This window comes from Mizuhopecten yessoensis, unplaced genomic scaffold, assembly GCF_002113885.1.
Source record: "Mizuhopecten yessoensis strain PY_sf001 unplaced genomic scaffold, ASM211388v2 scaffold921, whole genome shotgun sequence".
NCBI lineage: Eukaryota > Metazoa > Mollusca > Bivalvia > Pectinida > Pectinidae > Mizuhopecten > Mizuhopecten yessoensis.
The window spans coordinates 75769-89835 of NW_018403788.1; the positions used below are offsets into that span (position 1 = coordinate 75769).

At 38.9% G+C, this 14067-nt stretch overlaps 1 protein-coding gene across 1 annotated transcript; it reads left to right on the forward strand.

Annotated features, from left to right (window-relative positions):
• Positions 1–249: 249 nt before the first annotated feature.
• On the forward strand, positions 250–9489 carry LOC110455198 (3-oxoacyl-[acyl-carrier-protein] reductase FabG-like). Its single transcript, XM_021505183.1, has 9 exons — positions 250–362; positions 1716–1849; positions 2257–2349; positions 2881–2966; positions 3473–3566; positions 4823–4892; positions 7138–7174; positions 7397–7460; positions 9147–9489. Exons 1-9 carry the CDS (start codon positions 308–310, stop codon positions 9303–9305), a joined length of 792 nt encoding a protein of 263 aa, XP_021360858.1. The 5' UTR covers positions 250–307; the 3' UTR covers positions 9306–9489.
• The last annotated feature ends 4578 nt before the right edge of the window (positions 9490–14067 follow it).

Sequence of the window (14067 nt, forward strand, 5' to 3'; positions counted from 1 at the left end):
TGTTACAACTGTATAACCCTAACCACAGAGTTAGTTTAATTATTTAAGTCAGTGCCTAAACATAATAACTCTGTCGCGATCGTTTTTTTTTAATACAGTTATTGTTTTCTTTCTTTTAAATGGTGGTTTTCGGGGAGTTGATTGCGATTCGGGTCTGGCCGCCCCAATCGGCTAAACTCGACAGATGCGCAGACAACAGAAGTGCCGAGTGGGTCGACCGGGTGTACCCCACCCACCGGAACTAGTTACATGTAAGCGGAGACAACTCTCGCGATTTGACTGTAGTTTCACTTTAACAACGATCACTATGACGTCGAGTGGAACTGTGCAACGGTTGGACGGGAAGATTGCATTAATTACAGGTAAGTTGATTATTTCAGAGAGCTCTAAGTGAGTGAAGGCATATGGTGCAGGCCTGGATTTTATATTCACTCAACCGAGTATCATGACATCGCTTCATACATGTATTATGTTTAAATACCACCATGACCCACAGCCACAGGGGCTGGACGCACTACATCATTTTCCCATTGTGTGTCAAGCACCTGTGCCATTACCATTGCCATGATAGACCCAGTCAACTTGTGTGAACTGACTTGTTTTTTCGTTGTTTCCTGAGATATCCTTCCAGAGGTAAGTGTTAAGAATCGCAATTGTGAAAAAATTGTATATCAATGAACTAACACAGGCCTCTATCTATAGGCTCTGATCTGAAATTTTATCAGTATTAAAGTTGATAAATATTTGCCTAGACTACAATAAAGATTTCCCCCTCAATCATGATGACAGTGTCCACACAAAAGCTAAGGTCATGCAATGACAATGGCCGCGCAATAGATTAAGTCATATGATGACACCTGACAGTGTCCACACAAAAGACTACGTCATATGACGACAGTGTCCACACAATAGATAAGGTCATTTGAAGACAGTGTCTACACAATAGATAAGGTCATGTGATGACAGTGTCCACACAATAGATAAGGTCATGTGATGACAATGTCCACACAATAGATAAGGTCATGTGATGACAGTGTCCACACAATAAGGTCATGTGATGACAATGTCCACACAATAGCTTAAGTCATATGATGAGAGTGTCCATACAATATCTAAGGTCCTGTGATGACCGTGTCCACACAATAGTTAAGGTGATATGATGACAGTGTCCACACAATGATGACAGTGTCCAAACAATGATGACAGTGTCCACACAATGATTGGTTTGTATAAGTGCCAGTTCTGAGTACTGTGACTAAGCCACACTGATGGGTTTGTATAGGTGCCAGTTCTGAGTACTGTGACTAAACCAAGTTGATGGATTTGTATAGGTGCCAGTTCCGAGTACTGTGTCTAAGCCACATTGATGGGTTTGTATAGGTGCCAGTTCCGAGTACTGTGTCTAAGCCACATTGATGGGTTTGTATAGGTGCCAGTTCTGAGTACTGAGACTAAACCAAGTTGATGGATTTGTATAGGTGCCAGTTCCGAGTACTGTGACTAAGCCACATTGATGGGTTTGTATAGGTGCCAGTTCTGAGTACTGTGACTAAACCTCGTTGATTTGTATAGGTGCCAGTTCTGAGTACTGAGACTAAACCACGTTGATGGGTTTGTATAGGTGCCAGTTCTGAGTACTGTGACTAAACCACGTTGATTTGTATAGGTGCCAGTTCTGAGTAATGTGACTTAGCCACATTGATGGGTTTGTACAGGTGCCAGTTCTGGAATTGGAGCAGGGACTGCTGTACTGTTTGCAGAACTGGGAGCACAGTTAGCTCTGACTGGACGTAATGAGGAAAATCTCCAAACCACTGCAGCCCAGTGTAGGCAGACTGGCGGTAACCAGGTACTGTACCCTCAAAAATACCTCTAATAGTATCTAAATGTCTATCACCCACCCTTCTACAGCCTCCTGGTTGTACCTGTATTTAACTGGTACTATAGAGTTTTGACAAATACGTTGTTTTCCTTCTACAGCCTCCTGGTTGTACCTGTATTTAACTGGTACTAAAGAGTTTTGACAAATACATTGTTTTCCTTCTACAGCCTCCTGGTTGTACCTGTGTTTAACTGGTACTAGAGAGTTTTGACAAATACAGTGTTTTCCTTCCACAGCCTCCTGGTTGTACCTGTATTTAACTGGTACTAAAGAGTTTTTACAAATACATGGTTTTCCTTCCACAGCCTCCTGGTTGTACCTGTATTTAACTGGTACTAGAGAGTTTTGACAAATACATTGTTTTCCTTCCACAGCCTCTCCTGATTGTGGCTGACATGTTGAAAGAGGAGGATGTGGCACGTGTCCTGGATGACACAATAAAACAGTTTGGACAACTAGACATTCTGGTACTGTATCCCTGTTTCTACTTTTAGTCTGCACAAGCAGGACTAGAAATTAATTTTAAAAACCACTAGTTGGGCTAGTAGTTTCAATTTCGCTATGTTCAAATTCTGCTAAGCCAATATTATTCACCATGTTAAGTAATATCAAGGTTTGACAAGTCAATCAGGGTAGCAGTTTATAGAACTATACCACTATTTCACTAGTCCCAGACTATGGGCTACACTTATTGACAACCTCCGACAAGTCTCGTTACTAAACCTTTCAGTACAGTCAAAATATAAATCCTTCCTCTTTATAAGATGAATGGTTTGTTGAATCAAGGTGTTCATTCTTTTAATGCTCTTCTTTGTTCTTGAGTCTGTTATTATTTTGCTTCTCTGGTCCATATCGACTCGTAAGTGGCCCAACTGGTGATGAAGTTGTGTATAAGGTAGCTCAGACAAATATACTGATTATGTAATTATGTGAATTATTGCTGAAGTGATTACCTTAGCATCCCTTACATTGCTGAGTTCATCAGAATGTTATTACAGGTCAACAATGCTGGTATAGTAAAAGGGGGCGGTATTGACAACACGTCGCTGGCCGACTACGATGCTGTGATGAACACAAACGTCAGGTATGGACCTCAGTTATCGTGTAGGTTTTATCAGTAACTATATCGTGTTACGCTGAGAATTGTGATGTCAGAATTTAGCCAAAAGACACGATGTCTTAAATTTGTGTCCATTTTATAAGTCTTATATTCTTAATTGAGACTCACAGAAATGAAAACTTCAATGCTCACCTTATGATGTCATATGAAATCAGAACTCGCTCAAGTCTAGTTCCTTCACATGTTGCTCAAAAGAAAATATATCTCATTGACTGCTACTGAATACATGTTTCTTTATAAACCATACATAAGTGTTTTAGTAATAACAATGTAACCATACAAACAATAGAATGACCTGACTTACATAATCTGTTACCTTAGATACATAAGTTTATATTTTCTATGTAACCTTATGTAAAGTAAGGAGAGCAATGAGGCTTTCAACAGTGATTGATGTTTAGTATTCTATAATTGTTGTTAAGTACTTAATCTAATATTGGTGATGATTTACCTGACCTGTCCTATTTCAGAGCACCTTATCAGCTTACGATGTTAGCTGTTCCCTATCTTACCAAGACCAAGGGTACCATTGTGAATGTGTCCAGCGTCAACGGCATGAGATCAGTACGTACCTATCTAACTGTCAACAAAGTCACACCAGTTCTGTTATGAGGGTCGCTTAGTGTTTTATGTGGCTCTTTGTTAATTATTTATTCCAATTTTGCTCGGACATCTTCATAAGGTCATTTGAGGGTTGTGTCCTTACAACAGCTGAAGTCGTATAACTCATATTTCACACAACAGCTCAATTAAAATGACAAAGTGACTGTGTTTAGGCAAATGTGTAATTTTTATGCCGTGCTGCAGCGTCCGTCGTCCGCCGTCTGTCTGTATTGATTGTATTGATCCTATAAATTGTATATCTGTTTACTGTAAAGTGCTTTAGAGTGGCTTATTCTAGCTAGAAATTGCGCTATATGAAATGTTGTATATCATTGTTATTAGGTGACACTGCGTAGATATGTTTTTGATGGCAAGAGGATGTTTTACTTAATCTAAGGTCTGTACCTGAAAAGGTCAAGATCACAGAGGGGCAAAGGTCAAGTCGCATGCTTGTCCAGACTGTAACTTGTGAAGTCCTAAGTGCTCTATAAAATATTGTGACAAGAAAGTGTGTCTTGCAGCACTCCCAGTACCTTCAAGGTCAATGTTATAGCAAAGGACACACTTGCAGCACTCCAAGTACCTTCAAGGTCAAGGTCATAGCAAAAAATATGCACTTGCAGCACTCCCAGTACCTTCAAGGTCAAGGTCATAGCAAAGAATATGCACTTGCAGCACTCCCAGTACCTTCAAGGTCAATGTTATAGCAAAGGACACACTTGCAGCACTCCCAGTACCTTCAAGGTCAAGATCATAGCAAAGAATACACACTTGAAGCACTCCAAGTACCTTCAAGGTCAATATCATAGCAAAGAATACACACTTGAAGCACTCCCAGTACATTCAAGGTCAAGATCATAGCAAAGAAGACACACTTGAAGCACTCCCAGTACATTCAAGGTCAAGATCATAGCAAAGAATACACACTTGAAGCACTCCCAATACCTTCAAGGTCAATGTTATATCAAAGGACACACTTGCAGCACTCCCAGTGCCTTCAAGGTCAAGATCATAGCAAAGAATACACACTTGCAGCACTCCAAGTACCTTCAAGGTCAATGTTATAGCAAAGAATAAGATGATAAATCACTGCAATAATTGTCTGGACAACTCTGAACATTATTTTTTATAAAGCTTCATATATTTTTGTATTATTATCAGATGGTGTCTAAAGAATAATACTCTTAACATTACATGTGGTCTATTTGACTTTGTAGTTCCCGAATGTGCTAGCCTACTGCATGTCAAAGAGTGCCATAGATCAGTTCACGCGCTGTACAGCTCTGGGTATGTCTTTCTACTCTTACCAAACAAACAATGCTTTTAATAGGAACTTAAAATGTCATTTAGCTAATAAAAGTCTACTTAATATATGTCCTGTATGTCTATTGTATACAAGAGAGAACAATTAAAGGCTTTTAAAATATGAATAATTAATATCTTTCAAAGTGGTCACATGTGATGAGTATGTTTTCAGATATGTTGTAATGATGTAGGGAACAGTGAGAGATGTGCAAATGTACCAGACATCATGTGTTGATCAGTAAGGAACAGTGAGAGATGTGAAGATGTACCAGACATCATGTGTTGATCAGTAAGGAACAGTGAGAGATGTGAAGATGTACCAGACATCATGTGTTGATCAGTAAGGAACAGTGAGAGATGTGAAGATGTACCAGACATCATGTGTTGATCAGTAAGGAACAGTGAGAGATGTGAAGATGTACCAGACATCATGTGTTGATCAGTAAGGAACAGTGAGAGATGTGAAGATGTACCAGACATCATGTGTTGATCAGTAAGGAACAGTGAGAGATGTGAAGATGTACCAGACATCATGTGTTGATCAGTAAGGAACAGTGAGAGATGTGAAGATGTACCAGACATCATGTGTTGATCAGTAAGGAACAGTGAGAGATGTGAAGATGTACCAGACATCATGTGTTGATCAGTAAGGAACAGTGAGAGATGTGAAGATGTACCAGACAGCATGTGTTGATCAGTAAGGAACAGTGAGAGATGTGAAGATGTACCAGACAGCATGTGTTGATCAGTAAGGAACAGTGAGAGATGTGAAGATGTACCAGACAGCATGTGTTGATCAGTAAGGAACAGTGAGAGATGTGAAGATGTACCAGACAGCATGTGTTGATCAGTATGGAACAGTGAGAGATGTAAAGATGTACCAGACAGCATGTGTTGATCAGTAAGGAACAGTAAAAGATGTGAAGATGTACCAGACATCATGTGTTAATCAGTAAGGAACAGTGAGAGATGTGAAGATGTACCAGACATATGTATTGATCAGTAAGGAACAGTGAGAGATGTGAAGATGTACCAGACATCATGTGTTGATCAGTAAGGAACATTGAGAGATGTGAAGATGTACCAGACATCATGTGCTGATCAGTAAGGAACATTGAGAGATGTGAAGATGTACCAGAAATCATGTGTTAAATTGATCAATGTGCTCAGGGGAATCTTTTATGATGTAATCAGCCATTTTATTTTTAATCAAGCAGATGAACTGTAATAGACATTTGGAGTTGCTGGGCGTTGGTTCTGGGGGAATGTTCCCTGCTGGGCGTTGGTTCTTGGGCAATGTTCCCTGCTGGACATTGATTCTGGGGGAATGTTCCCTGCTGGACGTTGGTTCTGGGGGAATGTTCCCTGCTGGATGTTGTTTCTGGGGGAATGTTCCCTGCTGGGTGTTGCTTCTGGGGGAATGTTCCCTGCTGGATGTTGGTTCTTGGGGAATGTTCCCTGCTGGGCGTTGGTTCTGGGGGAATGTTCCCTGCTGGATGTTGGTTCTGGGGGAATGTTCCCTGCTGGACGTTGGTTCTGAGGGAATGTTCCCTGCTGGACATTGGTTCTGGGGGAATGTTCCCTGCTGGATGTTGGTTCTGGGGGAATGTTCCCTGCTGGATGTTCGTTTTGGGGGAATGTTCCCTGCTGGGTGTTAGTTCTTGGGGAATGTTCCCTGCTGGATGTTGGTTCTCGGGGAATGTTCCCTGCTGGATGTTGGTTCTGGAGGAATGTTCCCTGCTGGACATTGGTTCTAGGGGAATGTTCCCTGCTGGGTGTTGGTTCTGGGGGAATGTTCCCTGCTGGGCGTTGGTTCTGGGGGAATGTTCCCTGCTGGGCGTTGGTTCTGGGGGAATGTTCCCTGCTGGGCGTTGGTTCTGGGGGAATGTTCCCTGCTGGGCGTTGGTTCTGGGGGAATGTTCCCTGCTGGGCGTTGGTTCTGGGGGAATGTTCCCTGCTGGGCGTTGGTTCTGGGGGAATGTTCCCTCCTGGACGTTGGTTCTGGGGGAATGTTCCCTGCTGGGCGTTGGTTCTGGGGGAATGTTCCCTGCTGGACGTTGCTTCTGGGGGAATGTTCCCTGCTGGATGTTGGTTCTGGGGGAATGTTCCCTGCTGGATGTTGATTCTGGGGAAATGTTCCCTGCTTGGTGTTGGTTCTGGGGAAATGTTCCCTTCTGATATTTATTATTCATGCTTTTACCTGGTTAACTTGTTTCATTCTTTACAGAACTAGCTTCTAAAGGAATCCGAGTAAACAGTGTCAAGTAAGTGTTTTATGCAAACTCTGTTAGTCTTAATTAGTTAAGATTAATGTTTAATAAAAGTGTTTAATATTTGATTTTCAATGCTGTATTGATTTTAATACAACCCATTAGACAACACAAAATGTCGGTTTTGTTTCTTATTGACAAAAAACTGTTTAGACACGAAGACAACACTGGTGGTTACACTGTACTTGTTTGCTCATGTGTCTGTTCTGATTGCAGCCCCGGAGTAATTTTAACAGAAATCCACAAACGAGGTGGGAAGACGGAGGAGGAGTACAAGAAGGTACTGGCCTTACTGCTTATCATCTTATATATACAAACAACAGACTAAACAAAGGTGCTGCTCTAGGCGGTAATGTTTAATACAAGTAGTGATGTATAAGTTCAAATGTGATTTGTAGTTTTTAGCTCACCTGCCCAATGGGCAGCTGAGCTTATGCCATGGAGCGTCGTCCGGCTGGCGTCTGGCCGGCGTCCGTCAACTTTCCTTTAAACGACTTCTTCTGAAGAACCAGAAGGCATAGAGTCATGATATTTGGCTTGTAGCTTCCTTATATGGAGCCCGACAAAGTTTGCGAAAAAAACAGAATTTGACCTACTTTCAAGGTCACAGGGGTCAAATATGTAAAAACCTTCAAACAACTTCTTCTGAAATACCGAAAGGTTAAGAGACATGACAATTGGTAGGTACCTTCCATGGAATAAGTCAAACAAAGTTTGCAAATAAAAATGACCTTGACCTACTTTCAAGGTCACAGGGGTGAAATATGTCAAAGTTTTCAATCAACTTATCTTCTGAAATACAGAAAAGCCTAGAGATATGAGAATTACCTTGGTAAAAGCCAAACAAAGTTTGCGAATAAAAATAACATTGGCCTACTTTAAAGGTCATAGCTAGAAGTCAAATATCTCAAAACCTTCAAACGACTTCTTCTGAAATACTGAAATGCCTAGTAACATTGTATTTAACTGTTGGCTTCCTTGGAATTAGCCAAACAAAGTTTGCGAATAAAAGTGACCTTGACCGACTTTCAAGGTCACAGGGATCAAATGTGTTAAAATCTTTAAACATTTTTTTTCTCAATAACGAACAGACATAGGGTGAAGATATATGGCCAATAGCATGCTGGGATAAAGGGGTACCAAGTTTGTTCATATGAATGACCTTGACCTACTTTCAAGGTCACAGGGGTCAAATATGTCAAAACTTTCAAACGACTTCTTCTGAAGAACTAAAAGGTATAGAACCTTCATATTTGGCTGATGGCTTCCTGAGATAGAGCCCGAGAAAGTTTGAGAATGAAAATAACCTTGACATACTTTCAAGGTCACAGGTGTCAAATATGTCAAAAACATCAAACGGCTTCTTCTGAATAATCGAAAGGCATATAAAATTATAAAATTTGGCTGGTGGTTTCCTGGGATAGAGCTCACCAAAGATTGCAAATGAAACGACCTCAGCCTACTATAAAAGTCACAGAGGTTAACAACATTTCAAACAATTTGTTCTGGAGAACTAAAAGGAATGGATTCATAAGATTTGGCTGGTAACTTTTAGGGATAGACCTAACCAAGTTTGAAAAGGAAAATGACATTGACCTACTTCCAAGGTCACAGGGAAAAATATGTCAAACAACTTCTGAAGAAAAATCAAAAAGCTTAGAATCTTATAATATTATTTGGCTGGTAGTTTCAATAGATGGAGCTGACAAAGTTTGCGAGGGAAATATTCGTAGTGCAATATAATATTTAATGAGAATATTTTGCTATGACTGCTTAAATTTTCAGGTGAGCAATACAGGTCCTCTGGGCCTCTTGTTATTGACTGAAAAACAAATTAAGAGACTATGATTATTTGCAGACAACATGCACAGGCTGTTAAGTATACGTTTGCGGATTCTTGTAATACTATTTTATTAGTTTAATAAGATACAAATAAATGTCATTATTATTTGTTATATTTGGACAGTTTCTGGAGCATTCTAAGACAACACATGCTTTAGGCCGTGTCGGGGAAGTACAGGAGGTTGCCAGAACAATCGCATTTCTCGCCTCAGACAGTTCCTCCTTCATCACTGGTGCCCAAATACCTATTGATGGAGGACGTCATGCCATGTGTCCACGCTAGAGCCTGCTATGGGCTGGAATGTTTACAGTGCTAATCTCTATTTACTATGGGCTCGAATGTTTACAGTGCTAATCTCTATTTACTATGGGCTGGGATGTTTACAGTGCTAATTAGGGCCCCGTATCAGAGATACGGGTGCCCTATATATATAGTAATCACTGTCTGTCTGTCTGTCTGTCTGTCTGTCCATCCACAAATTTTGTTCCAGGCTGATAACTTTGGTATTTAATGACCGATGTACATGAAACTTGGTCAAGATGTTCAGTTCACAAAAATACACATTAAGGTCAAAAGTCAAGGTCAAAGGTCAAGGTCATTAGGTTCAAAGGTCAAGGTCAAATTTTACATCTTTTCACTGATGAACATTTTGTTATGACATTATGAAGCAAAGTTGATCAGAATAAAACAAGGAGTCAACTGACCAAAGATCAAGGTAATCGGGTCTAGGGTCAAGGTCAAATTTGTAGTTTTTCACTGGTGAACATTTTGCTATGACATTATGAAGCAAAGTTGTTCGGAATTGAACAAAGAGACATGCTGAGGTAAAAAGTCGAGGTCAAAGGTCAAGGTCAAGGTCATTATATTCAAAGGTCAAGGTCAAATTTTGCATCTTTTCACTGATGAACATTTTGTTATGACATGAAGCAAAATTAATCAGAAATAAACAAGGAGTCAACTGACCAAAGGTCAAGGTCATTGGGTCAAAGGTCAAGGTTAAATTTTGTATCTTTTCACTGGTGAACATTTCGCTATGACACTTTGAAGCAATGTTGCTCAGAAATAAAACAAATCAAAGCTAACAAATGCATCAATATTTACATTTCTGTTAGCCCAGCAAATATGGAGGTGGAAGGAAACAAGACTCACATCATAGTACATGTAACATGAGTCCAAACGTCAAGCTCAGCTATATAGGCAGATTGCTTCTTGATGATTATGGGGGATATATTGCCACAAGACGGGGCCCTTACTGACCTGTCAGTGTTTTAGTCTCTATTTACTATGGGCTGGAATGTTTACAGTGCTAATCTCTATTTACTATGGGCTGGGATGTTTACAGTGCTAATCTCTATTTACTATGGGCTGGGATGTTTACAGTGCTAATCTCTATTTACTATGGGCTGGGATGTTTACAGTGCTAATCTCTATTTACTATGGGCTGGGATGTTTACAGTGCTAATCTCTATTTACTATGGGCTGGGATGTTTACAGTGCTAATCTCTATTTACTATGGGCTGGGATGTTTACAGTGCTAATCTCTATTTACTATGGGCTGGGATGTTTACAGTGCTAATCTCTATTTACTATGGGCTGGGATGTTTACAGTGCTAATCTCTATTTACTATGGGCTGGGATGTTTACAGTGCTAATCTCTATTTACTATGGGCTGGGATGTTTACAGTGCTAATCTCTATTTACTATGGGCTGGGATGTTTACAGTGCTAATCTCTATTTACTATGCATTTATTGATGTTACCTAGTATATATAACCAGTAGACCTGTCATCATCTCTTTTTCCATGCAGCTCAAAACCTTTGTTAAATTGTTATACGTTACACGTGGCTACTCTTACTCAAGTTTGAGGGTGTGATAAATAAAACATTACGGGTAACAGTGAATTCACAGGCCATGGAGGACACATGCTCATGTTGTTTAAGCTCACCTGGCTGAAAGATATTTCTCAGAACTTCATTCAGTCATAGAAATCATGTCATGTAAATGAAGGTGGTGTAACCCCTGGGACCAATGCAGGGATCCCTTGTTAACTCATTCAACCCTGAAATGTCATAGTGAACTATTCCAATCTTGGAATTGGAAGAGTTCAAATGTGTCTTCAGGGGTGGATGAGTTAATGAAAAGTGTGCATGTGCTAGGATGACAAGCCCTGTCTGGTTATTGTGTACAATCTGGAGAACAAACCAACCACCATTGGACTAGATAAAAGTTATTTTAATGGTCTCTTTGTTTAGTAAGGATTTAAAACCTGTTAGTAAAAACAGATCTTCTGCAGAGTCCTCAATCAGTTACGTGTGATGTTTAGGATTCAACCTTTCTTTTTTGTCATTTGTAAAAATATTTCATAGAATGTATAATACTACAGTTATAATGAAATCTATACACAACTTTATTTTACATCAACATGAATCTGTACTTGCATGGCAATGCCAGCAAAAAACCTTACCAGATTCAAGTGGCATTCTGATAATTTTTATCGGCCATAAATGTCTTTGTTGGTATGAAGTCATAATTAATGGTAACATTCTAGTTGGTTGTACAATTTATAGAAAAAGAGTATACATGTTACATACTACATATATGATATGATACCCCCGCAATGAAGTGGTGGGGGGGATACTGGAATCACCCTGTCTGTCATTATGCATCCAGGTGTTACTTTTTTTCTGACTCTTATTTTATGGAGTTTTAGCCATTTGTTGAAAAATCCTTGTCCAGACAACTTTATCAGCCTTTAGCTTACAGTTCTAGTTTATATGGGAGTGGGGGTTTAAGTTAGCCTTTGGTTTACAGTTCTAGTTTATATGGGAGGGGGGGTTTAAGTTAGCCTTTGGTTTACCGTTCTGGTTTATATGGGAGTGGGGGTTTAAGCTAGCCTTTGGTTTACAGTTCTAGTTTATATTGGAGTGGGGGTTTAAGTTAGTCTTTGGTTTACAGTTCTAGTTTATATGGGAGGGGGGATTTAGTTTGCCTTTGGTTTACAGTTCTTGTTTATATGGGAGTTGAGGTTTAAGTTAGCCTTTGGTTTACAGTTCTAGTTTATATGGGAGTGGGGGGTTTAAGTTTGTCTTTGGTTTACAGTTCTAGTTTATATGGGAGTGGGGGTTTAAGTTAGCCTTTGGTTACAGTTCTAGTTTTGAAATAAACTCTGAATTTCCATTAATGTGATTGTGAGATTGAATTATATCTGATAGGGTAAATTTAAGGGAACTGATAATATTGAAGTGCTTACATATAAATGTACTGTGTATTTGGTATGCATTAATTTGAGATTATTTAATGTTTATACAGTATCACATTTGTATAAATTATTGGTTATGCAGATAAATTTTGAGAAGCAAACCTGTGTTACTGTTTTGTGATTGTAAAGTAAAGTAAAGCAAACATTCGTTTTCACAAAAGATGGCATTTGTTTGTAAAGAGAAAATATACACATTTGTTTGGACAAGGAGAGCACACATATTTGTTGTGACAAGAAAAGCATTCATATTTTTTGGAACAAAAAATAAAACACATTTTTTTGTTTCGACAAGGACATAATTTATATTTTTGTAGACAAGGAAAGCACACACTTTAGTTTGGACAAGGAAAGCATACTGACATGTTTGGACAAGGGAAGCATACTGACTTGTTTGGACAAGGGAAGCATACTGACTTGTTTGGACGAGGGAAGCATACTGACTTGTTTGGACAAGGGAAGCATACTGACTTGTTTGGACAAGGAAAGCATACTTATTTGTTTGGACAAGGAAAGCATACTGACTTGTTTGGACAAGAAAAACGTGCATATTTATTTTGAGAAACACACACATTGGTTTTGACAAGGGAAGCAATTTAACTTATTTGTTTGGGCAAGGAAAGCTTTTATATTTGTTTTGACAAGGGAGCACACTCAGTTGTTTGGATGAGGGAAGTTTACAAATTTGTTTGAAAAAGGAAAGCATTCATATTTTTTGGACAAGAAACATACTTATTTGTTTGGACAAGGAAAGCATTTGTATTTGTTTTGACATTAAGGGAGCACACACATTTGTTTGGACAAGGAAAGTACACACATAAGTTTGGATAAGGGAAGCTTCCTTATTTGTTGAACAAGGAAAGAATACACATGTGTTTGGACAAGAAAAGCATTCATACATGTTTGGACAAGGAAAACATTTCTATTTTTTTTTGGACAAGTAAAGCAGACACTTGTTTGGACAAGGAAAGCAGACACTTGTTTGGACATGGAAAGCAGACACTTGTTTGGACAAGGAAAGCATGCATATTAGTTTTGACAAGGGAAGCACACACATTTGTTTGGAAAAATCTATATGCTTCCCTGACATAACATTGAAAATGAATGACCTTATGTAAACACTATCTCTATATGGTAGATTTAGGACCACATCAGTTAATTATTCATCTGTTTATTTCCTTGGAGAAAGCAATCTGTTAACCAATGAAATAAGTAATCACCTACAAAATCACAGAGAGAGGGAGAGAGAGAGAGAGAGAGAGAGAGAGAGAGAGATATTTTTGAGTCGCATAATTATCTTTTATGATAGATTTTAATGCTGACACAGATAAAGTTTGCTGTAAAAATCTTCCTCTATATATTTTTATCATTGTGCATGCCTAAAATGAAAGTTTCTTTATTAAAAGTAAATGGAATCAATAGAGCATCTAATAAAAATTCAAAGTTCTCAAAAAATGTCTGCACTTCTCTGCACTCCCAAAATAAATGTATAATTGTTTCTATTTCTGTTTTACAAAAGAAACAGAGTGGACTATCAGTTAAACCAATTTTGAATAAATATGAATTTGTTGTTAATATGTGTTGGTTTATTCTGTATTGCAGCCAATGTAATTTGGAGCTTTTAGTAACTCGGAAAGGGGTTGCATATATACTTCTCCAAGTTTCTTCATCTATTTCAAATATGTTGTTCCACTTTCTTTTTCCGGTAGGAATAGTGTTATTTCGACAAAGTATATTGTAGAAATCTTTCGACCCTTTACTGTTTCTCATGAAAATTTCTAAATTAGT

Excerpts from the sequence above, each read along its gene's own strand:
- LOC110455198 (XM_021505183.1), top strand. The coding sequence starts at position 308 with ATGACGTCGAGTGGAACTGTGCAACGGTTGGACGGGAAGATTGCATTA. Across the intron at positions 363-1,715 it reads GAAGATTGCATTAATTACAG|GTGCCAGTTCTGGAATTGGA; the intron begins GTAAGTTGATTA and ends GGGTTTGTACAG. Across the intron at positions 7,175-7,396 it reads ATCCGAGTAAACAGTGTCAA|CCCCGGAGTAATTTTAACAG; the intron begins GTAAGTGTTTTA and ends TTCTGATTGCAG.